The sequence below is a fragment of the Orcinus orca genome, chromosome 4 (genome assembly GCF_937001465.1).
Source record: "Orcinus orca chromosome 4, mOrcOrc1.1, whole genome shotgun sequence".
Classification (NCBI taxonomy): Eukaryota; Metazoa; Chordata; class Mammalia; order Artiodactyla; family Delphinidae; genus Orcinus; species Orcinus orca.
The window spans coordinates 92,419,024-92,444,646 of NC_064562.1; the positions used below are offsets into that span (position 1 = coordinate 92,419,024).

General features: G+C 42.2%; 1 protein-coding gene across 2 annotated transcripts in view; it reads left to right on the forward strand.

The window, feature by feature from the left end:
• The window catches only part of RELL1 (RELT like 1), a 71,348-nt gene that overhangs the window by 17,344 nt on the left and 28,381 nt on the right, over positions 1 to 25,623 (forward strand). For both annotated transcript variants that reach the window (XM_033421640.2, XM_004266229.3), the window contains exons 2-4: positions 12,589 to 12,810; positions 16,829 to 16,900; positions 24,202 to 24,259. In XM_033421640.2, the coding sequence (XP_033277531.1) occupies positions 12,589 to 12,810; positions 16,829 to 16,900; positions 24,202 to 24,259 (352 nt within the window). The remainder of the gene's footprint in view (positions 1 to 12,588; positions 12,811 to 16,828; positions 16,901 to 24,201; positions 24,260 to 25,623) is intronic.

Sequence of the window (25,623 nt, forward strand, 5' to 3'; positions counted from 1 at the left end):
ATATGTGATTGAAGATTTTCCTTTTCCTTTTCCATTCTTTCTTTCCCTCCCTCCCTTCCTTCCTTCCTTCTTCCTTTCTGAAAGATTTTTAGATGCCATGCAACTAACATTGTTAGCACAAATTATGTTTGTGACAACTATTGAATTGCTTCGAAGTATAATAGTTTGTGAGTAATAATGTGAAAACATACCTGTGAACAAGATGCTTTTCAATAGATAGAAAAAAGTCTTCCTTTTACTTTCATAATAGTTATGGAGCAGTAAGATAGAGTTCTACTTTAGAGTGATCTTTTGCTTTTTGTAGTAGAAATTAATATTGGGAAATTTTATGCTGCTGAGAATATTTTAAAAAATGACGTCAATACAAATTTATCTTGCTGTAGCTGACTTTAACACTTTTTCATGAAGATGATTCTTACATTTAACAAGATGCATGCAGATTCCAATGTTTATCACACATGATAGGGTCATTTGGCGAGAGGCACCTTTTTAGAGTTTAAGGGCATTCGAGGGGGTGCAGACCTGGGCTCCAGCCCAACTCTGTGGTCAACTGGTGATGGTTTAACCCACCTGTTTACTGTGAGGCATGTGTCACTTACTAGGTAAAACTGAAAACCCATCTCCACTCTTACAGACGCTGCTAAACAATGTGGATAAATGTGCAGGGCTCTGGGGTCTCAAGGCTTGGCTTGAATCCTGTCCCACTGTATGTTAGGACTTGTTATTGAACCTCCACGGGCCTTATTTTCCTCATCTGCACATGGGGGTAATGAGACAACCTACCTTAAGATGTGGAAATGAAATGGAATTGTGCATGAAGCACTGCAAACACTCGGTAAATGCTGCCCTACAGTTACCTTAACGGAGCAACTCATTCTTTATAACACACCACCTTTAGAAAAGAATCTGAAGTGATTATTGAATCTCTGAAGTCCATTGCTTTGCAGACATATCAAGCAAATGTCTTTTAAAAAATTCTAATTTTTCTTGAGTTGATGTAATTTACAATTTGAAAGGTGAGGAAGGGTCTACAGTCAAAGTCTCACTCCACTCCTGTCCTCCAGCTACCCACCCACCCCATCTCCAGGAAACTGAGAGTGCTACAGAACTAAAGACAAAAAAATCCTCAAATGGACAACACTGAAAATAGCAAGAGAAAGAGGAGAGGCAGAGGAAGGGGTAGGAGTATAGGAAAAGAGGAGGGGGAGGTTCAGCTGGGGTCTAAACTGCTGAGCTCTCCTGCCCTGCAGCCCCTTAGGCATCGCCCTCGCTTATACCCCTCTCTGAGGACCCCACGATGTGGGGTTCTTCTCCCCTTGGGACTCCTCAGCCTTTTCTGTCTTAGAGGCATGGTGGGTGACTTCCTGGCCTGTGTCCCAGTGCAGACACTGGCAAGCTGACCTTGCCCCATGTTGGGTGAGCTCAGGTCAGATAAGCCTTCTGTGTCATCTGAATGCAAACCACTGTTTGAGGTATTCTGGGAGATTCAGGAAGAGTCCAGAAGTTGAGATCCTTGACTTCTCAAAGCACTGGTGTCCTAAACTGAATCCCTTCCCAAGGAGTAGCTGTGGGGCTGTAGCTCTTTTCTGTTTTTTTCAATCTTTTGGTGCTCTTGAAGAATTGGTAAATCCAAGACAGTTGTGGAGAATGCTAGGGATTTTCTCTTACTCTGCAAAGTTAGTTTTCCCCTTCTAGTCCGAATGGAAACCTGAGATGGTAAATATTTATAGTTTCCATCATAATTTTTGTGTCTTTGTTTCTTTATATTGACATCACCCCAGTTTCAGTTCTCTGTTCTGGTAGCTACCTGGGGTTCAGGAGTAATTCAGTTTTGTCCCACAACCTCCTGCCCGTCAAGAATGTTTGTTCTCTTTTTTGTCCAGCCAAATTAAGTTTTTCTTTTGAAACCTAATATAAAGTCCTTTTTCTTCCTGGATCCACACTAATTACTTCCCTTCTCAACTCCTAAGGTACTTATACAAAGGAACTGCAGCTTAGGGAAGGGTTGTGCTCCAGACATTCCTTTTTGAGTAATTGGGTTGGAAATTGAAATGCATTTTCCCACTAAAAATAATAATTAGGCTCCCATAAAGGGTATTTAAAAAATGATAAAATGGGACTTAGTGAACTTTTATTACAGAAGAGTTGAAAGAATAGTAAAGTGGACTGCTGTACACTAACCACTTGGTTTCAATATTTTGCCATATTCACTTGTTCACCCTATCTATCTATCTGCCCATCCACCCATCCACATACCTCTATCTACCTACTTTTTTTGCTGAATTATTTGAAATCAAGTTGCAGACAGTGTTACATTTCACCCTAAATCCCTCTGCCATCACGTTGTAGGATTAAGGACTTCCTTCAACATAACTGCAATACCATGATCATAGCTTAAAAAAATAAACAATAAATTTGTACTACTGTCTACGCCATTTTCCTGTTGACCTCAAAATATCCTTTGTTGCTGTTTTAAAATTTTTATTATTGTTTAGAATTTGGAATCAGGCTCCAATCAAGGTTTACTAACCGGATTTTGTCCTATTAGTTTCTAACAAAAGCTATTTGAAGCCACATTTAGCCAAGTACTGGGGGAGGGAAGGAACTTTTCTGGGCATAGGTAGTATGTTGAAATCTTTGTGTACTCGCCCCTCCCTGTTTTCCTCTCCCATGCTTAATGCCTGTCTCTGGATCCTGGGGTGCCCCTGCTGCCCTGAGCTCTCCATTTTGGCCAGATCCCCAGCCCCAGGGTACAGGGACCTCTTAGCCAAATGCATCTGTGAATCAGGGGTTCATAGCTGGACATTGCTGATTTATGCATGTTTTGCTGGGGAAGCTTTCTGGGCCTCCATCTGTTCCCCTAGTGGTTTTTGCTGTCCAGTATCAAGAGTTTTCCAGCATCAGGGAAGCATTTCAAGGAATTTGACAAGATAGAGGTAACTGAGTAGCTGTATACTTCGGGAGGGACTTTGTATCATGGGTGAGTAGACTCTGGGCAGGTGGGTCCTGTCTGGATGTCCCTCCCTGCCTAGTCACAGCTGCGGAGTTGGGGAGGGTGGGACAGTAGCAGCTGCTTATCTGGAAGTTGGCAGCTGCCTGAAGTTCCACTACAAAATTTAGCACTTATTTATATACTGACTTCCATTGTTTTCCAGTTTCCATATAAGCTCGTTTGTTCTCTTCATACATTTTAAGTTTTTAAAATTTGGGCAAATGCTGTGTCTCAGTCACTGGCACTGGGGGAATATCTTAAAAGCTCTACGGTTTCGGTTATCCCCACAGCTAAAACCAGAAACAGTTTGGGGATGATTTTGTTTTGTGGAGTTTGCTTTGCATTCTCCCCTTTCATTAGTGTTCATAATTGATTTAAAACGTGTTTAAACAATTAGCTTAATAAAGGGTGTTGTTTTTCAGGAGCTAGTAGATCTTAGCTCTGCCAGGGTAGGATTGAGAGGCTCTGTCCTGAAACAGTATCTGCCTGGGTTTTCCTCCAGGCTCTTACCAGTTTTCAACCATGTGACCCTGGGCAAGTGACATACCCTCCCTAACCTCCAGCTTCTCTCTCTAAAATAATAGTACACACCTCATAGGGTCGTGACTGTCAGAAACCCTTGGGGCCCATGGCCTAAACTCTAAATATGTAGGTCCCCCTCGAGAGATCTAATCAAATATATTAATGATTTTGCAGCAGACTCAGCGGAATAGGGGTTGCAAATAGCCTCACGTCAGATCAGAGCAGGTTTTGCTACCAATGAATTTGTCAGATTTGGTTTTGCTATGAAATGAGGTATAAAACTTTTTGTTTCGAGCTTTTTGGGTTTTGCCTTGTGGACACGGGAGGGTGGGCTTGTGTTTTCCTCTCCAGTAGCATCAACCCAGAGTGAATGTGGATAGGGCTGGAAAAGGTTGGGGAGTATGGAAATTTGAGAACCAGGAAGGACATTGGTTTTAGCACATAATATTTTTTAAATGGTTAATAATTTTCTTTTCTTTTTTCAATATTTATTTGGTTGCGCTGGGTGTTAGTTGTGGCTCGAGGACTCTGTAGTTGCGGCATGCGAACTCTTAGTTGCAGCATGCATGAGGGATCTAGTTTCCTGACCAGGGATCAAACCCAAGCCCCCTGCTTTGGGAGCACGGAATCTTTTCCACTGCACCACCAGGGAAGTCCAGCACATAATTTTTCAGCTGAGCAAACCAAGGTGCAGAGGGGTGAAGGGACTTGTTTATTATCACAGAGGTAGCTGGGGACAAAGCTGGAGGAAGAAAAACCCCTTTAGAGAAATGCATATCTAGCTATCTTAGTCAGTAATCTAAATCAAAAATAGACTACTTTTGGGTACTGTGATTTGAATGTTTGCTGAAAAAAAATAGGGTGTGTATCTGTGTGTTTAAAAGCAAGGTTCCAGCCAAGCTTAGTGGGTTATCTACTTACCAGCCAAGTCCTTTTCCCATCACAGAGTTGTTGGGTCACTGCTGGGAAACCCTAGCTTCTGAGAATGTACACCCTTTCCTGATAGGAGAGGAAGAATTGCTATCAGAACCATCAAAATGCTCTTGGCCCTGGTTGGAACAAAGCTGCTTGGGAGAAGTCACAAGGGCCTCCTTATCTGGAGTCTCAGGTTATTACCGTCATCCCCATTATGTGTATTTTAGCAACCCTCGAGCTAAGCCCACTGGGTTTAAGGAATGCCATTTCTGCGCCATTTCTTCTCAGCTCCTCTGACCATCGGGGTCAGTTGGAAATGCAAGTATTACTTGGAATCCAAGCTAGAAAACTGCTTTTGATTTTTTGGGTTGACTTTGAGCCATTCCTCATACCTCTTCCTCAGTTTCTTGCTGTCTTAATGTTTTTTATATAACATCTTCTTTTGTGACTTTGTCAATAGGATCTTGGCAAAACACAGTACGTAGTGGGTCTTCAAAATACGGTGAATTAACCAAACCTGGCTGGGTCTAAGAAAAACGCTAACGATTTTGATAACCGCTGGCTTTTGCTGGACCTGTTTTACTTGTAATGTGGAGGAGAATCACTTTTATCAGTAAGAGCTGAGAACTCTCTGTTTCTATGGCTCTTGCTGTGTGCAGAGGATACTGGAGACGAGGTGATGGGCTTGTTTTGAAGAGGCTGAGGGACCCGAGGTTGTGGTCTGCATAAGGTGGGCTGTGATTTGGGAGTTGGAAGGGAGGTCAGAGAGGGGGGACAAATAGAGTTTTGCAGTTGTTCATCGGGTAAGCTGCTCTGAGGTCTGGTGGTGGGCATTTTCAAAACATCCTCCTTCCTGCTGTGCTAATTGGAATCCATAGTTTTGCGATGTGGGGAGCCTTTAATCTAAGTTGTGAAATGTAAGAGCAAACCAACATTTAGCATTTTAACAGAAGAGTTGGTAAATGATGACCTCAGCTCAGGTAAGAGGAAGCAGCGTCCAAGCAGGCAGGATCCAGACTGCCTGGTTTGAATCCAGCCACTGACAGGTAGTAGCTCTGTGACCTTGGGAAGGCTCCTTGACCTTTCTGTGCTTCCTTTCCACATCTGTGACGTGGGGAGAATACCAGTAACTATGTCATAAGTTTATTGTGAAGATTCCCTGCTTGGCTTACTGCTGGATTGCAAATGCTTCATAAATGTGGTGTTGCTTATTGTTAGTAGTTACAGAGGTATAACAAATTAGTCTGAGCTGGACTTCCATCACTTCTGGAAAACTCCCACCTGAAACCATCCCCTTCCTGCCTCTGGTTCAGCCTACTTCCCATTCTGACCCTGATCCCTCGTGTCTGATTCCCTTGGGTCTCTTATTCTCTTTCCTGCTCGGTGGCCCACCCTGCATGAGTTAACCCAGTTACAGGTTTGGGGTGCACATCTCAGCTGTGCCCCGAATGGCCTTGCAGTCCTTTCACTGGCCTCTCACATTCCTTCTGTTTCTCCACTAAGCCTCACTGTCTCCGTCAGCCCCTCTTCTTCTCTGGCCCCTCTAGTTCTCAAGAAATGCCATCTCTCATCTTCAGGCATCTGTTTGCTCACCTTCCCTCCATCCACGTAAAGAACAAACTCATGGACACCCTGCCTCAGGACGAAGTATCTTTTTTCCTATTCAAGTTTTTAATCCGTCTCCTTTTTGCTCCTTGGCTTCTTCTGCATGTAAATAAACACTTTGGTTTCAGCCACTTTAAAAAAATTCAAAACTCCAAATAAAAATTTCTTCCCTTCACGCTGAAAGTGAACTCCCTTACTCGTAATGCCCATAGTGGGCTTCTAGAAAGAGCAAACCGAGCTGTTTCTGCTCTTCAACGCAGGGAATCTAGCCTCACCTTCTGGTCTATGAAAAACTGGTCCCTCCAAGGCCACAAAGATCTCCTGCCAACCGTTTTTTCCTTCCTATTTTATTTTATTTATTTTTTCATTTTATGTATGATGTATGTATGTATTTTAGGATTTTAAAGATTATTTTAGGATTTTAAGTTACTTCAAGAAACTATGGGGAAACAGAAAGGGAGCAAAGTGCAACAAGGGGAAAGTTAAAAAAATTTCAAGTTACTTTCTGATTCAGCAACTAAAGGCTTTCTGTGTATTCTCTGGAACTTCTATGTGGCCCAATTTGTCTGAGTTTTTCTCAATACTCTTTCTAAATATTCTTCTTAGGGTGTTTCTCTCTTTATTTTTTTTTTAATTGTGATAAGAACACTTAACATGAGAATTACCCTCTTAACAAATTTTTAAGTGCACAATACGGTATTGTTAACCGAGGGCACAATGCTGTACAGCAAATATCTGGAACTTATTCATCTTGCATAACTGAAACTTTATCTCCGTTGAATAGCAACTACCCCCCCACCCCGGCCCCCGCCAAAGCTGGCTCCTGGCAACCACCATTCTACTCTCTTTCTATGAACTTGACTACTTTAGGTGCCTCATGTAAGTGGAATCATGTAGTATTTGTCTTTCTGTGACTGGCTCATTTCACCTGGCATAATGTGTTCCAGGTCCATCTTTGTTGTCCTTTACGGCAGGATTTCCTCCTTTTTTAAAGCTGAATGGGATTTGATTATATGTATATGTCACATTTCTTTATCCTCTTAACCATCAGCGAACATTTACGTTGTTCCCAAGTCTTGGCTATTGTAAATAATGCTGCGGAGAACATGGGAGTGCAGCTATCTCTTCAAGATCCTGATTTCATTCCTTTTGGATAGATACCCAGAAATGGAATTGCTGCATCATTTGGTAGTTCTATTTTTAGGTTTTCTGAGGAAGCGCTATACTGTTTTCCATGGTGGATGTACCATTTTATGTTTCCTTCCTATTTTAGCTACTTTCTCTTGAAGCATCTGACCTAGCTGACTGCTGATTCCTCCTGGAAACTTCTTCTCTGTTCTAAGGTAGAACCCTGGCTTCTCTTCCTCAGGTCCTCATGGAGTAGATCCAGTTGCTCAATGGATATTTCCATCTGGATGTCTCCGTGCTTACCTTTATCACTACATGTTCAAAACCGAACATGTCCTATTGTCTTCTCCACAAAAGTATATGAGCTAGGGCCCCTGAAACAAAGTACCACAAACTGGGTGACTTAAAAAGGAGAGATTTATTGACTCACTGTTCTGTACGCTACAAGTCCAAGATCAGGGTCAGCAGGGTTTCTTCTCCTGAGGGCTCTGAGAAAGAATCTGTTCAGTGCTTCTCTTCTAGATTCTGACGGTTCGCTGGCAATCTTTGATGTTCCTTGGCTTCTATAAAGCATCATCCTGACCTCTGCCTTTACCTTCACATGGTGTTTTTATTTTGTGCTTGTCTATCTCCAAATTTCCCTTTTTTTAAAGGACAGCAGCCATATGGGATTAGGGCGCACCCTAATGACTTCATTTTACACCTTTGTAAAGACCCTATGTCCTAATATAGTCACTTGGGGTTAGGACTTCAACATATGAATTGGGGGTGAGGCAAAATTCAACCCATAGCACCATGCAGACTTGATTTTTTTTCAGGTATTTCTCATCTCAATGAATGGCACCAATGTCCACCATGTTACTCAAGCAGAAACTTGGGAATCATCCTTATCAAATCACGTGCCTTTATATGAACCTAGCATCTAGAGCTTGTAGAACTTGGAGGCACAATTTTGGAATAGGAACCATAGCATCCAACAGGTTTACAAAGGGATCTGTGACTCCCAAATGGCTGACAACCTCTGCTCTGTATCTTTTTCTTTTTTTTAGCGTCTACCGCCTTGGTACACATAATACATACATAAGAATTTTAGAAAACTACAGAAAAGCATAAAAATAAAATTAATAATTATCCTATTATTCAATTACCCAGAATCACTTATTACTTTGGTCATTTCTCATACATTTTATGCCTTCATGCATTTTTTTTTTTTTTACTAGTTGGAGCATACTGTATGTAAGATTTTGAATCCAACTTTTTAAAATTCAACACTGAATCATGTGTGTTTCCATATCTTCACAAAATCTTCATAAATAGTTTTAAATGGTGTGTTATTCCATCAAATGGATAGATAATGATTGACTTAGATATTTTATTATTATCCCATTATCAAATATGCAGGTCGTTGCTGTTTTTTGACTTTTATAAATAATGCTATGACAACCTTTACTATTAATTTGGACTCAAATAAATATTTTTGTCAGAATTCAGGTATGAGTCAGCAGGGGATAAAGAAAAAAGGTGGACACAGTATCTCTAAGCAAATTATTAGTGTAAATTGAAAGAAAGCTAAGCCTACCTCAGTTAACAAAAATCTTAGGCATTAATTGTGAGTAGTTACTTTGTGATTTAAAAGTTATTCTTAATTAAATTGTTGAGGTAGATCACAGTAGAGTCTCCAGTCAACATTTTGCTCTTCAGTGATTCTTTACAGTCTATAACAGGGTTGTACAATGATGGAAATATTCTTCATCTGACCTGTCCAATATGGAAGCAATTAGCCACGTGTGACTATTGAGCACTTGAAAAGTGGTTAGTCCAACTGAGGAAATGAATTTTAAATTTTATTTATTTTTAATTGATTTAAATTTAAGTAACTATTTGTGGTTAGTGGTTACCTATTGGATAGTGTAGTTCTATCAGGGTGATGCCTAAACACTTTTATAGTGCTTATCTTTTCCTACATACCCTTTTAAGTGTTTTACATGTTAATGTATTTAATCCTCACAATGACTTTAGGAAGTAGTCTTCCAGTTACTATTGCTATATAAAAAATTACCACAAAACTCAGTGGCTTAAAACAATAACAATCATTTATTTTGCCTGTGAATCTACAGTTTGGGCAGGGTTCATCAGAAATGGCTCATCTTTGCTCCATGCAGCATCAACTGAGGTTATAGAGTCTACTTCTAAGATACCTCAATAACATAGTTGTCATGTTGATGACTATCATTGGTTTTTCTTCTTGGGGGAGCTTGGGTTTCCTCACAGCATGGTGGCTGGCTTCCAAAAGCAAGTGTCCCAAGAGGTAGGAAGTGGAAGCTGTCAGTTTCTTAAGGCCTGGGACTTAGAAACTGACAAAATATCACTTCCAACATATTCTATTGGTCAGGCAAAGCACAGAATATATCTTCAAGGGGAGGAGATATAGACCTCACCTCTCCATGGGAGCAGTGCCAAAGCATTTGGGGACATGTCTTAAAGTCATCATAGAAAGGTACAATCATTTTGATTCTGTTTTACAGATGAGGAAACTGAGCACCTAGTAGTTAAAAAACTTGCCCAAGGTGACATGCCTAGTAATTGGCCAAGCTGTTATTTATGCCAGGCAGTCTGACATTTTTTTTTTTTTTTTTGCTGTACGCGGGCCTCTCACTGTTGTGGCCTCTCCTGTTGCGGAGCACAGGCTCCGGACACGCAGGCCCAGCGGCCATGGCTCACGGGCCTAGCTGCTCCGCAGCATGTGGGATCTTCCCAGACCGGGGCACGAACTCGTGTCCCCTGCATCGGCAGGCGGACTGTCAACCACTGCGCCACCAGGGAAGCCCTGACCTTTTTTTAACTACAGTGCATCTCTGTAATTCATGTTTCACTAATTTAGATTCATATCTTCTTCAGTTTTTTCCATGGTGCAATAATTATGAAATTAAATGACTGCTAATATGTTTGTAAATCACAAACTGTAAATACATAGTATTTGCAAGAGTTTGCTAGATGTCAAATTAATGATGAACACACATTCTCAACCACCTGATTCAGGAGGAGCTGTTTGGCTCCAATTTGGAGCCCCTCTGCTTTCATCTCTGTTTCTACTTCTTCCCAAAGAGAATTTATTATCACCTCCAGATTGAAACAGACCACAATTCTGAGTAAAACTCTTTCAGTCTTAGCATGTTGCCTGCTTTACCTATTCCTGTTGCATGGCATATGTGTTTTTAAAAAGGAATTAATAAATAACACACTTAGAATTATAAAAGGAGTTGAATATTCTGGGTTTTACTGAAAGTAAATCTTGAGGTTAAACCCTAATTTAGATTATATATTTGCATATGTTTAAGGAAGTGTGTGTGTGTATTCTCTTATTTATTTATTCATTCATTTATTAATTATATTCTTGGAAGAGAAATCAGAAAAAATATATAGATTATGCCAAATTCTAGAGGTTGCATGATAAAATAATGAATGCAACCTTTTACAAACCTGAGAAACCAGCAATTTCCTTTCATGTTCAGAGATAATGGATAGTTCCATGCGAAAGTGAGAGAGCCTTTTGTCCTGTGGCCTCTGTTTGATACTATTTGCTGCAGTAAAGAAATGTGGTCACTTCACACCTAGTCTCTGTCCCCATGTAATCATTACAACACAGGGGTATTTTTTGGTTTTTTTTTTCATCAAAATACTCTTGAGAGAGTTTATAGTTAAATGCATCTAGCTTTCCAGTTTCTGGGTTTCTCAAGCAATATGTGTGAATCTCCATGATGTAGAAAAGCTTATTTTATTACTTCAGAATCTGACTATCCCAAATAGTGAGACTTCACTTCAGTGAAATGCCACATTTTTCTTTACTCCATATCCTACCTGACCCACTCCTTTGTTTTTGTTTTTTTAAAATATTTATTTATTTATTTATTGGGTTGTGCTGGGTCTTAGTTGTGGCAGGCAGGCTCCTTAGTTGTGGCATGCATGTGGGATCTAGTTCCCTGACCAGGGATCGAATCTGGGCCCCCTGCATTGGGAGCGTGGAGTCTTATCCACTGTGCCACCAGGGAAGTCCCTTCTCCTTTGTTTGATAACTCCCTTCTCATTTTATGTGTGTGAACTGGTATTTTGTTGATTTTCCACACAGTCGGCTCTTTCTCCGTTATCTTAACTGGCCGTATCTTATGATTGTATGAACCAGGCTCACTGTTTTTCCCTCTCACTCCTTCATAGATGTGACTCAGTTCCCCATATTTGGGAACTTCTTGGGAGCCTACGTAGCATGCTCTTGGACCCAGATATCCGGCTGCCTCTGGCGTAAGTCCATGTGGCATTTTGACTTGTCCAAAAGCAAATGTCTCCTTCTCTCCCAAAGATGCCCCCTTCCCAGCTGCCCCATTTTTGAAGTCATAAAATAGGTCCCCACTATTACTGTTTCTTTTAATGCCCCAATGCATACCTTCCTCGGCCTTTCTCCCAATCTCTCATGCCTGCCCAGCTGTTCACTTGTTTATGCCTGTTTCCGATACTACCCTACAAGCTCCAAGATGGCATTGGTCATGCTGTGTTATTTTCCACTCTCTCTCCAGCTCCCAGCTGGTGCTTTTCGCATAATGGTCATGCCATAAATGCTAATTTGGGTTAGTAAACAAACAAATGCATGTGCTTCCATTTTTATGTTTGTATCCCTGGGCCAAAACTTGATGCCGTCGTGGATTTTTCTCTCTTTTTTCATACGCTAGATCGGTCAGTTTACTAAATCTTTCTGGGACATACACTCCATGAGGACAGGGATCTTTGTTTTGCTCAGGGGTATGTCCCAGATGCCTGGAATGGTGCCTGGCATGTAGTTGAGCCAAGCTGAGCATTTACTATGTTGTAGAAATGGTTCTGGATGTTTTACATGTATTCATTTATTTAATCTTCATAACAAGCCTAGAAGGGTGGGTAGCTACTATTAGTGTGCCTATTTTACAAGAAACCAAGGCATGGAGATTAAGTCATCGTCCAGCGTCACACAGCTGCTAAGCGGTAGAGCCAGGATGTGACCACAAGGCTCCTGAGTCTGTGCTCTTAACCACTAGGTAGTCTGCTGTGATACCACCTAGTGATGGTGTGTTTGCTCTGTGTGGACCCTTCACTGAAACTCTGTACGTTCACTCCACGCTGTGTAGGTACTCTTTTAAGGAAGAAGCAGAGGCTGGTTTGGAGAGGATTAAGAAAAAATTACCCAGGGTGGGACCCAGGTGCTGAGTAGCAGGGACAGGATGGGAACTCAAGACTGTTTCAGCACAAGCCTGTGTGCCTGTCCTGCCAGACCTGCCAGTCGCTGCATGGCCCGTGGTTTTGGAAGCAGACTGACATTTAACAGGAACATTTCCCAAGGTTGTCAGAGTTTCCTTGTCCCCAGTAGACGTCTGATGCAGCTGTGCATGTTTCTTCCTCAGACAATGATGGCAGCCGCCCGTTACACTCCAGAACTGAGACGACGCCCTCGCCCACGAACAATGGAAATGGACACCCAGAATACATTGCGTACGCGCTTGTCCCTGTGTTCTTCATCATGGGTCTCTTCGGCGTCCTCATCTGCCACCTGCTTAAGAAGAAAGGCTATCGTTGTACAACAGAAGCTGAGCAAGACGTGGAAGAAGAAAAGGTTGAAAAGATAGGTAAATCACCTGGCTTCTTTTTATGGGAATGTGAGTGCAGACGATTTTTAAATCAGAAACCAGTAACGTATATTTTCCATCTCTATAAGGCAAATGATCCATCTTTTTTTATATATTGACATTATGTAAATTTAAAGTGTACAACACGTCAATCGGATACATTTGTATATTGTAATATGATTGCCATTGTAGCGATATTTAGCACCTCTATCACAGTACGTAATTGTCATTTCTTTTTAGTGGTGGAAATCATTAAGTTCTAGTCTCTGAGCAGGTTTGATGATTATAATACAATATTGTTGCCTATATTCACTATACTGTGCATTCGATCTCTAAGGCTTATTTACTATTTGTTCTAAGTTTGTACCCTTAAGCAACATCTGCCCTATTGTAACCGAAGGTGGTGTCTGGCTGCTCGCTGCTCAAAAGCCAATAATAAGGCCACGTTGGTGGTTTATTTTGGGTGCTGGCAACCGGGGGGTGAGGGGAGAGGGTTAATGGACTCCTGTCCAAAGGCTGACTACCCCTCGCCCCTGACCATCAGGGGGTAAAAGAGCTTTTATAGACGAAGGGAGGGAGCTACATGAAGAAACAGCACAGTCAGCTCTGACAGTCATCTTGAAATTGGTCATGTGGTGGTCTGACCAGTGTCATCTTGATTGTTTTTTTTTTATAAATTTATTTATTTTATTCATGTATTTCTGGCTTCCTTGGGTCTTCGTTGCTGTGCGCGGGCTTTCTCTAGTTGCAGCGAGCGGGGGCTACTCTTCGTTGTGGTGCGCAGGCTTCTCATTGCGGTGGCTTCTCTGGTTGCGGAGTACGGGCTGTAGAGCGCAGGCTCAGTAGCTGCTCAGTAGTTGTGGTGCACGGGCTTAGTTGCTCCGCGGCATGTGGGATTTTCCCGGGCCAGGGCTCGAACCCGTGTCTCCTGCATTGGCAGGCGTATTCTTAACCACTGCGCCACCAGGGAAGCCCATCTTGATTGTTTTGTTTTTTTTCGGTACGCGGGCCTCTCACTGTTGTGGCCTCTCCCGCTGCAGAGCACAGGCTCCGGACGCGCAGGCTCAGCGGCCATGGCTCACGGGCCCAGCCGCTGCGCGGCATGTGGGATCTTTCCGGACCGGGGCACGAACCTGTGTCCCCTGCATTGGCAGGCGGACTCTCAACCACTGCGCCACCAGGGAAGCCCTTGATTGTTTTAAGTGCAGTTAATCTTTCCAGGGTCAGTTTTTTCCCATTTCCTTGAGGCCAATTCTCAGAATTGTGGCAGCTTATGTCGTGGTTACAGCCCGGTCATCATGTAGTTAACTTCTTCCACCTGGTGGGGCTTTCAGTATCTACAAGACAGCTCACAGGATACGGCTCAGAATATTATCTACAGCCCTTGAGAAGGAACTAGAGGTCCTTGCTTTAGCTTGACTTTGCTTAGTGACTATTATTGTCTTGTCCTGCTTGACTGCTTTTCACTGCTTCTGCATTTTCTCACTTCTCTGATTAAACTTATTCTTTGGCTACAGTTTTTCCACAGGCAAAAGGCAGGCAGAGGACGTGGGCGTATAGACCACAGGGCCCTGCTCCATTTCACTCTCTCCCTATCCCTTATGCCCTGGTAACCACTCTCTATTTTTACAACTTTGGCTTTTTTAGTTTCCACATACAAGTGATAACATACAGTACTTGTCTTTTTCTGTGTGTGATTTATTTCACTAAGCATAATGTGCTTAAAGTCCATCTGTGTTGTCAAAAATGGCAGGATGTCCTCCTTTCTCATGGCTGAATACTATTCCATTATATCTATATATATATCTATATATATATCACATCTTCTTTACCCATTCATTCCTTGATGGGCAGTTAGGTTGTTTCCATATCTTGGCTATTGTGAATAATTGTGCAATAAACATGGGAGTGCATATAAATCTTCATTTCCTTTGGGAATGGAATGACTGGATCATAGGGTACTTCTATTTTTAATTTTTTGAGGAACCTCCATATTGTTTTCCACACTGGCTGCACCAGTTCACACTCCGACCAGCTGTGCAGAAGTGTTCCCTTTTCTCTGCATCCTCGCCAACTTTTACAAAATGATCCATCTTAAAGGCAGATGGTGTGGTGTAGTGTCAATGTAGATTTCACAGGAAGCACACCTAGAGTTATAAACCTTGCTTTCATTTATTAAATACCTACTAAATCATTTACTCTTATTTGCCTTGTGGCCTCGGGCAAGTTACATATGTTATATATGCTGCTATGTATAATTTAACTTAAATTTAATTTCATTAATTTAATACTAATTTAATTAAAATTTTAATTTAAGTGAGAACAATAATCTCCACCTTGTAAGATTATTGTGAAATTTATAGAGAATATATATTTGGTGTTTGTCACACATGGCCACTTACTATTATTGAATTAGATTCCAATGAGAACAATGGGAAAACTGAATACGTCTCACTATTTTTGTGCTGTTACTTTTGCTGGGGGAGTTCTATCTTAAATCTACGAGGTTAGAGTCTATGTTTATTAAGTAAGAGGTTGTGTGAACATTGCAGTGAAAATGTGGCAAGAGCTGGTGCTTTCGTATTGACTTCAGACCGTCTCAGCTTTTCCTCTTAAAGTGGAGTTGCTGGATTGTGTTTGGAAAACGCTGAGAGATGAAATCCTGTTTTCTCCACAGATGTACTTTCCAACCACCCTTTAGGGCCTTGGGGAGTAGTAGGTAACTCTCCTTATCCCTTTCAGCCACTCAAAGGATAGTTTTTGCAGAAAGGTTACAGTTGGAGTAGGTCAGCCTTCAAGCCGGCCCCAAGGGCAGAGTGCAGGAGCTTCTTCATTCCTTGCCAGCTTGCCGCCCTGTTGGTTTTTCCCACCCCCACTGACCTTTGAGCCAGAGAGAGAGCGGTCGCAGGATGAGTCATGTTTGAGCTTATGAGCAAACCAAGGCTGAGTGTTTGTCAACAGAAGGCGGGGCCTCCCCCTCCTCCTTCCTAGATGCTCTGTAGGTCGGCTTAGCCATTAGCAAGTGCACTGTGCAACCAAACATGTGTATTCACGAGAGCAAGCAGCTTGGATCGAGAAGACCATTTTCCAGATACACGGGTAGGACACCGCACACCTTGATTCATTCTTTGCGAGCTAGATCAACCCTCCCTCTTCCTTCCTGTGTTATGGAAGCAAATTATAAGGATCAGTTTCAGGGTGGAGATTTGATTCTTTTTTTTCAAGGACTATCCCATGTGCAGAGTCTCTCAAAGTAAACTGAGTCTGTAGGCAATTAACTGTGACCAACATTTAGATCATTTGGAAGTACATTTAAAAGAAGAGTCTTGTAAAAACACAGACGAATAATTACCCAATTTTTTTTTTTTTTTTTTTGCGGTACGCGGGCCTCTCACTGTTGTGGCCTCTCCCGTTGCGGAGCACAGGCTCCGGACGCGCAGGCTCAGCGGCCATGGCTCATGGGCCCAGCCGCTCCGCGGCACGTGGGATCTTCCCAGACCGGGGCACGAACCCGTGTCCCCTGCATCGGCTGGCGGACTCTCAACCACTGCGCCACCAGGGAAGCCCAATAATTACCCAATTTAAGAAACGAATTAATTTTCTAAATTTATATGGTACATCTGCAATTAAAATAAAATCCAAGAAGTTTTTCTTTTAAATGTCTTTTTTCTTTCCATTTCCCTTAAGGGTTTAACAAAACGATGAGAGAGAAATAATAGTTGTAAGGACTGATATAGATACATGGAATTGTTGTCTTGGAAACTGAGTGTGTGTTTGGACTTGAGATCGATGGACAACTCTGATACTTTTTATGCCTCTTATGCCAGGGAAGTCACTGTGTGCTTTCAGTCAGGCAGCTTGGGGTTAAAGGAAGAAAGCAGAGCTCTTGGCACCATGGGGATCAGCTGAACTTTCTGGACACTGTTCAGAGAGGTCTTGGGCTCTAAGATTGCACATCTCGTTGACCTGATGCAAGTGACCAATTGTAACCTGTCCTCCCCTCCCCTTTCTCTTTCAGAGTTGAACGACAGTGTAAACGAAAATAGTGACACCGTTGGGCAAATTGTCCACTACATCATGAAAAACGAAGGTATGGTTGTTTTAGTGTCCAGAACAATTCAGTATTCGTAGGTTTATTAAAAACCTGCTTCAAAGAGTCATGATTTGTATAGATTGTCCTGTCAATGTTTCTGAAGTTATTGACACCTTTTACCTAAGCTCACAAATAGCTCAGCTTCCAGCATTATCTGACCAGGGGAGTTTCATAGAAGTGTTTTCTAAGAGTCAGTCATCGTAGAGTCAGCCCCGGAGGCTTACCTTTTATTCCTGGCCTCACCTCGATTTGGGGAAAGTCATATTACATCATGGAGCCTCACTTTCCTCCTCTAAAATAATATTTACCGCATAGCATTGTTGTGACATATTGCACATAAAGTGCTTGTATAATAAGCACTCAAATATTATCTATTCCTTTTTTTGTGCTTTTAAACATATTGTGGTAAAATACGCATAACGTAAAATGGACCGTTATACCCATTTTAAAATGGACAATTCATTGGCCTTAAGTACGTTCACAATGATGTACAGCCGTCACCACTATCTAGCTCCAGAACTTTTTCATCATCCCAAACTCTGTACCCACTAAGCAGTCACTCCCTAATCTCCATCCCCTTTCCCTTCATCCTCTGGTAACCCCTCCTCTGCTTTCTGTCTCCATGGATTTGCCCATTCTGTGATCTATTCTTAAGTGTTAAAACTTTTAAAAAGTCTAACCTTTATGGCTTTAAGCACTTTTTTCCCCTCTGAAATGTATTCTAAACCCCCATCTTCCTAATCTTCCCCATCTTCCTAAACTAATCAGGATTAGTTTAATCTTGATTAGATAAATCAGGGTCATTGTTTTGAAGGTGATTGTCTCCATAAGATTCCGCACCCCGAGTGACTTTTGAGGTGTGTGGCGCTCCTACCCACATACCTGTGAACTAAAAACGTCACCTGTCATGTCAGTAAACAAAGGATGTTGCAACCATCAAGCCATCACATCTGCCCCAGCGGGGCACCCTGAGGAGACTCAGGGTGCACAGGATACTGGCCCCAGAGGGCTGAGGTGCACATCAAAGGAATGACTTCAGTGAACCCAGACTCTTGCATCTTCCCGTACATAGAAAAGAACTACATTCCTTAACTCGAGATGTCTGGTTTTCTTTAATTAATAGTCATCTTTTGATGTTCCGACTACCTGGTCTTTGTTGCAAAAACCCCTGTATATCCTGGGGTTGCCTCTCCAAAGCACTCCCTCAGAGCTGTCTGAGACGCTGTGTCCCGGCCTTAGGTCCTCAGGTTTGTCCACTGAATAAAACATAACCTCTCAACTTTTAGGTCGTGCATTATTTTCAGTCGACATCTCCAGTATCCGCAGATCTCCATACTTTGAATTCTCATGAGAATTTAAAAGAAAATGTTTTCCTTGGGCTCTGTCTGTGCCCTGGTCAGTGCTGACACATGCAGCATGCACTGCTGCACCTGAGCCATTTGTCCAAAAGTAGAAATACCTCCGTGCTGCTCAGTAAATACATGCTCTTCCATCCCCAGCCGCTCCCCGGGGCTCCTCTGCCCCCATATCCTCACTATCAGCTGGAGCATCTGCCTGGCCCGGGCTGCTGGTCAGTTGTTCTGACTAAGAGAAGCAGCAATTTCACATGATTCAGCATAGTTTTCATTGTTCTTTACAGAGTGGGTTTTACGTATTTGGCATAGATCTAGGTGCATTATGTGCATAATCTAATCCTCAAAATATTCTTCTGGAGTTGATATTATTATACCCATCTTACAGATGAAGAAAGGAATACTCCAAGTGGTTGGTCACATGGTTAAGGAGCAGCCTGGCCTTACCTGGGTCTCTTTCATCTATACAACATTGCCTCAACTCTCTTCTACTTTGTAGCTTTCAGTTTCTATGGGATGGAAAACCAGATAGCCAAACTTAATAATATGGTGTTTAAAATAACAAGACAGCAATCACTTGGATTTGATGTCTGTTTTCTAAAGACCTTCGTTCAGGGAACAGTATTTGGTGATGCTGTCCTTGAGGACTCAGTGGTGCATATTTCTTTCACATAAAAAAAGTGGATTTTAATTTGCATAAGAAGTACACAAATATGTTCTTGGCATAGAAGCTCCAGCCATGACAAAAGTGCACAGGGTAAGGTTGCTCCTGTACCTTGTGCTTTCGAAACTGCCTTCAGGGCTTTGGGGAGCTTGGAGGCATTTGGGACCTGGGCTTCTGAGAGCTGGAGTGGTTGCTGAGTTAGTGAGTGCTGCATGAGGGGGTTACTGACAGGTGAACTGATTGAAATAAGTCAGCTGTGAAAACTTTGCCGGGGGCTGCAGTTCTCGTGTATAACTTCATAGTAGACACTGAGTGCTTGCTATGCGCCAGGCTCGTTCTAGGGGCTTTCTGGGAACCCTGTGATTCAGATACTTCGTTCCCAATTTACAGTTGAGAAACTGAGGCCCACAGCACTTAACTAACTTGCCAATGTCACCCTGCTGCAAGTAGCAGACCTGAGATTTGAACTCTAGCATCTGACGTCAGAGTCTATACTTACCCACGTGCTGTCACTGCCTCTTTCGTGGTAGCAGGAAAGACGGATGATAAACTTCCTCCTTTCAAAGAGACAACGTATACAGCTGGGGTGTTTTATAGAACTCTTAAACATTAACTCATTAAATTCTCCAAACTACCTTATGAGGTAGATCCTGTTATCACCCCATTTTGCAGATGAAGAAACAGAGGCCCAGAGGGTAAGAAAATTACCCAAGGTCACACAGCCAGCATGTGGCAGGATGGTGCCAGCAGTGGGCCCCTTCTCCTAATTACAGCAGACGAGAAGCCTTTGGGTCCTTGGAGCAAGCAGACTATATAATTTCCTCACCTTCCACACTCACAGACTATAGGGCTGTTCTTTTCTTTTTTAATTATGTCCTTTTCCTTTCAGAAAGTAGCCTTTTGGTTTCTGCTGCCTTGATTACCAGTAGGTATGTTGGAATAATACCAAGGCACTGATTTCATTCTTTCTCCTCTGCTCCCCTGTTCTTTCCCTTCTGTCTTTCTTATTCTTTACCCTCTTCCCTGTCAGGGCCTTCATCTGTCTGCCTGTGATTTCTCCAGTGACCTGTGAGGAAGGCTGGGGGCTCTGATCCTTTGTGTGGCCTTGGTTCTCCTTGGCCACCAGGAGATATCTGATCTCACTGGACACCCGTCTTCCAGCCGTGGCCCTCTCTAGCTTCCAGCCTGTGCCAAAACAGCAGCTGGGGGATTAGATACATACTTGGGTCTCTTACCAGTTGATAACCTAGCTTTTTTAGTTTGCCTTTGAGACTTAAATTCTCTATAGAACAAAATGTATTTTTCTTTTCTTTGTCATTAACAGACTCTGAACTTAATATCAATTAAGACCTCCCTGTTGAGGTTAATTTAACTATTTAAAAAAAAATTATCAGCACACTATAACATAATTTTTCTTTAAACATTGAAGAAAAAAGGAATAAAATTGAGTACAAGCCATTACCATTTTCCATGTTTATTTATGTTTTCTTTGCCTACATTTACATATTTTAAAACATTTGCAGTCATGATATATGACCCGTCTTCTGCTTTGCATTTTTAATTTGGCTAATGGGATAATATTTCACCTGTACTCATGGTGACATTCTTGTTTATGGTTTAAACCTATCAGGTCTTGAATGTTGCAAATCAAGTCTTGTTTAGATAAATATCTCTTGAAGGATGAATTTATTGGCTGGCCTGCAGACTGATTATTTTCCCCCTAATTCCTAATCCTTTCTAAATAGAGCTGAATTGAAGAGCGTTTGGGTCTTCAATTCAGTGGCCTCTGTATGGAAGTTTGGAAAGTACCTGCAACTCCACTGTATGGAAGTTTGGAAAGTACCTGCAACTCCGTAGCTGAGCTTCTCTGCCAGGCCCTGACACTGTCTGAAAACAGCAACAATTCGGAGTATTGTGATTACTCTCCAAGCGCCCTGGTTATGGTTATTCACGCTAGGCAGAGAGAGGGATCCCTTGGTGACATTCTTACCTTGGGGCTCAATTTGTGTGGTGGCAAAAAGGATTCCTCCATAAACTACCATCACTACTGAGTAGATCTCTGGAACTTGCTATAATGGTTATGCAGACATCCTGTGAACTGTTAAACTACTCATCATTTAGATAGAGACTTGGAGACTCTATCTTGGAGTAGGTCGGGGTGAAAAGCACCCACCCCAGAGTCAGATAGACCAGGGTTTGAATCTAGGTCTGTTTCTAGCTCTGTTTCTAGCTGTGGGGCTCTGGCCAGTCAGTTACAGTCTTTAGGCCTCAGTGTCTATCTTTAAAATGGGGATGATAACTCTGCCCACTCTTGGGGAGAATCAAACATGATGGGGTCTGTAAAGCTTTTAGCCAGTGACTGGTACATACCAGGATCTTGCCTTGAATGTAAGGGAAAACTTTGAAGAGAGTAATAGTGGGAGAGAAGACAAGGCATTTTTCTTGTCTGATTTTGACTGGTCTATGCATATTATCAGGCAGAAATTCAGGAAAGAAGAGAGGAAGCAGTTTCTGGAAATTACTGCCCACTGGAAAATTTCCCCTGTTCTTGACCGGATTTGCTTGCCCTATAATTGACTCCTCCCATCCTTTGGATGCCCATGAAGGGAAGAATTGTTGGACAGAATGTTGACAACTGTAGGAGAAACCATCTTTTGTGGCGTTTTGGAGTTATGAGTAATCACAAGGAGGAGAAATATATTCATTAGAACTTAATTGGATTATTGCTCTTTTACAGCCAAATTAAAGCATGTGTTTATGTGCTCATGGTGGTGTTCTGTTAGAGTTTTCTCATCACAGGAAACCAAAAATGTTCCCAAGGGTTAGTTTACTGAGATTTACTCCCTGGTATAGATTGCAGGGTAGACTAGAGACAAGGACGTATGTGCGTGTGTATGTGTGTGTTGGTCTCACACACCCACCCTCAATGGGTATGAATGATCAAAACTTGAGTCTATGCTTAAAGCATCACTCATAGCAAACAAAGGGGTTGTTTACTATTGTTTCTAAGAAAAAAGGGCAAGATACAGGAATACATGAATACATGAGAAACAACACAAGCCCATAAAAACAAGTTTTAGTAATGATTTTAATATATTTTCATAATCTCTCTGGCAGCATTTTATCATCTGATGTTTCTAACAGAGGTCATCATTTTGATTAATTAATTTTCTCAGGTGACTATTTAAACTTCTGTTTTTGAAAAGCTCATTCTTATAAGTGAATGCTATTAGTGTTATCTTTGTTTTCATACCTTTTTTGTTGTTATTTTTCCCTCTTTTCTGTTTATAGTTTTGAAGTTTAGTAAATGATGGCAGACTATAAATCTCAACTGGCAAATTATTGTGTATTCCCTAAACTCTTTATCTGAAAGAAAATTATTGTTCTGACTTCTTAGTATTAAAGGGAAAATGATGAGACTGTACTTAAATTTGTCTTACAGAGGGTAATGTGCCTTTTTTGTCACGTGGGAAAAGATACTGCTGATCCATTTCAGCACTGTTTTTGTAATGATAAGAGTCTTATTTAGATCAAAACTTGTGTTTGGATATGCATTTGTGCATCTTCACAGATAGTCATGAAAGGCAAAGAAAATATTTCTTTTTGCAAAGGATGGTATGCTCCATCAATATGTCTTCAGAAACCCCATACATTTGCAAGGGTTGTGAAGGGGAGAAAATTAGATTGTAGGGGGCAAAACCCCCTTACTGTTTTATATGTAAAACACAGATATGCGTATAGTACATAAATGTGTATATCTGCAGTATTATAGTTTCATGGGAGGGTGATTAGGGAAAAAATGTAAAAAAAAAGGCTTCTGGGTGGAGCAATAATGAAAAAAAGTTGAAACACTGGATACATCCTTAGCTATTAGCACTTAAAAGCAGCAGTGTTGAAAATAGAGTTAATTTTCCTCCTCTCGGATTTCATCTGAGATGATAATGTTGGTGTTGGCTCACATGATAAATAGTGATTTTTAAATTGTTTCATTGTCTCTGGGGAATTTGTTGTGGTTAGTCCTGAGGACAGTGTTTTAAAAATCAATGGGAATGGGTCAGGAGTCGGTCATCACATCTGGCCTTGCCTGGAAATACCCAAGAGAAACTTGACCATTCACTTCAGTCTTTTATCCTTAAGACTTTTCACCCTACAAAAGACGAAAAGAACATGTGTGTCTGTGCATGGCGGTGGGGTAGGCACCCAAGAAGCTTAGATTCAATTTGCTTTAGTGGACAGCCTAGGCACCCCCTACAAATTTGGAGTTTTTTTAAAAAAAGTTAACATTAGAAGTCTAATTTAACTGATGGGTGTGACCAACATTTGAAATTTAAAGCTATCTGGCTAGAGTTAAGGTCTTGTATGGTCTGAATGGCCCACCTAGAAAATTAATCCTTTCTCATCCCTGGTTCTATGTGGGATAGACTTGATACTACATGGGTATCCAGAATTTAGGGCTAATTCATTGAGCATGTATAAGTTATTAAAATACAGGTCTCTTGAGACATACGTTTTATGACATATTTAGCAAAGTGAGTTAAATTCAGTTTCCTTTTGGTTTGAGAAGGGGAGAAAGATATGGCTTCTATGTTATATTGCTAATGACGTGTAGGAAACAAAGCTCTGTGGTAGATCTGCTTTCCTTTGCATAGATTCTCTGTCACTCTCCCTAAATTCCTGCGTGGTGAAAAGTATTGGCAGATGGTGCCACATCTGGGTTTTTCTTGGGAAAGACCCTCCCTTCTCCAGGGCCCCAGGGCCTCATTTGTGAGCTGAAGGAAATCAATTAGGTGTTTTCCAAACAGTTTTTCTGATATGATAATTCTATGATCACTCATATGATTGATTCCATTTTAATTCTTTTTTAAAATTAGTTAATTAATTAGTTTTTGGCTGTGTTGGGTCTTCGTTGCTGCAAGTGGGCTTTCTCTAGTTGCGGTGAGCAGAGGCTACTCTTTGTTGTGGTGCGTGGGCTTCTCATTGCGGTGGCTTCTCTTGTTGTGAGGCACGGGCTCTAGGCATGCGAGCTTCAGTAGTTGTGGCACACGGGCTTCAGTAGTTGTGGCTTGCGGGCTCTAGAGCGCAGGCTCAGTAGTTGTGGTGCACGGGCTCTAGAGCGCAGGCTCAGTAGTCGTGGCGCGCAGGCTTAGCTGCTCCGTGGCATGTGGGATCTTCCCAGACCAGGGCTCGAACCCATGTCCCCTGCATTGGCAGGCGGATTCTTAACCACTGCGCAACCAGGGATGTCCCCCATTTTAATTCTTGACCTTCTTTTTTTTCCTTAGCAAATGCTGATGTTTTAAAGGCAATGGTAGCAGATAACAACCTGTGTGATCCTGAAAGGTGAGTGCTTTTCCCCTGATTTTATGGGGCTTTCGTTTTCAGTTGTCCGCTAGAGCAGGTTTCTGTACTTTGGCACTATTGACATTTGGGCCAGGGAATTCTTTGCTGTGAGGAACTGTCCTGTGCATTGTAGGACATTTAACAGCATTCCTGGCCTCCACTTACTGGATGCCATTGTCCCTTTCTCCTGCTGTGTGACATCCCAGAACCAACGCCTCCACACACTGTCAATGTACCCTGGGGGCGAAGTCGCCCCTGGCTGAGAACGGCTGCATTAGAGAATGGTGTCGAGAGGGAAGAGTAGCCCTGGAGCTGGGGACCTGGGTGAGTCTTACCTCCACCACTTCTGGATCCCCTCTTCTCCGGCAAGTTAACCGACCACCCTGAGCTCAAGTTCCATCATCTATAAACTGGAGATAACCACTGTACCAACTTAATTGGAATATTATGAGGAATACCGAATACCTCGGGCATCGAAAGACCTCTATGAACAATGATGATTAAACGGAAAACCAGGCTGGTTTGGGGGCACCTGCTAAGTTCTGTTCTTGTATTACCAGTTTTAGGTTACGGTGGTTGAGTATCATAGTCCTTCCTAATTAATTATAGGTAACTGTATTTCTATGTAAGTTTTCATGCTTCATGAGCATTTATTGAGTGCCTGCTGTGTGCTGGGCATGATGCTGGAGCCGGGCCTTCACAGATCGTTGCCATGGAGGACGAAGTCTAGTGGGGAGTGGAGGCAAGAAGCAGGGGCTGCTTGTAGGCAGAGAAAGTCCAGGACAAAAGGCCCGGGAGAGTGAAAGTGTGGGATGCCTCCGGTAAGGTTCAGTCTGGGGTGGCCCGAGTTCATGCTATGGACAGAAGCAAGAAAGGCCAGGAAGGCAAGTTGGGTTTGAGTGACATGGCAAGGAGTTTGGACCTTTTCCTGCTTACTCTGTGGGTGGTACACCCAGCGCATCTTAGCTATTTCATACATGTTTGTCAAACTGGCCACGTTAGATCTGCATTTTAGCGAGGTGACTTAGTGCCAGAAGGCCAGTGGAAGGAGCTCTGGTGGTGTAGTTTATAGAGACATACGAGCTGTGGTTTCCGCCACACTCCAGCCCTGACCACAGACTCCTTTTGTTAGGACCATGTCACCTCATCGAATCTTTGCCTCAGTCATCTTAGGGCATCCTATAGTCCCTGTCATTGGGTTTTGTGTGCAGCGTGTACTAGATAAACGTTTGTTGAATGAATGTTGTTAAATTTTTTTGTCTACTTTTGAAGTGGGCAAGTGGGCTGGTTACCAGCAGCGTAAAGGCTGGCTTTATGCTGTCATGAGACTTCTATATGCCTTTTGGGCTCTCAGCCCAGTCTCA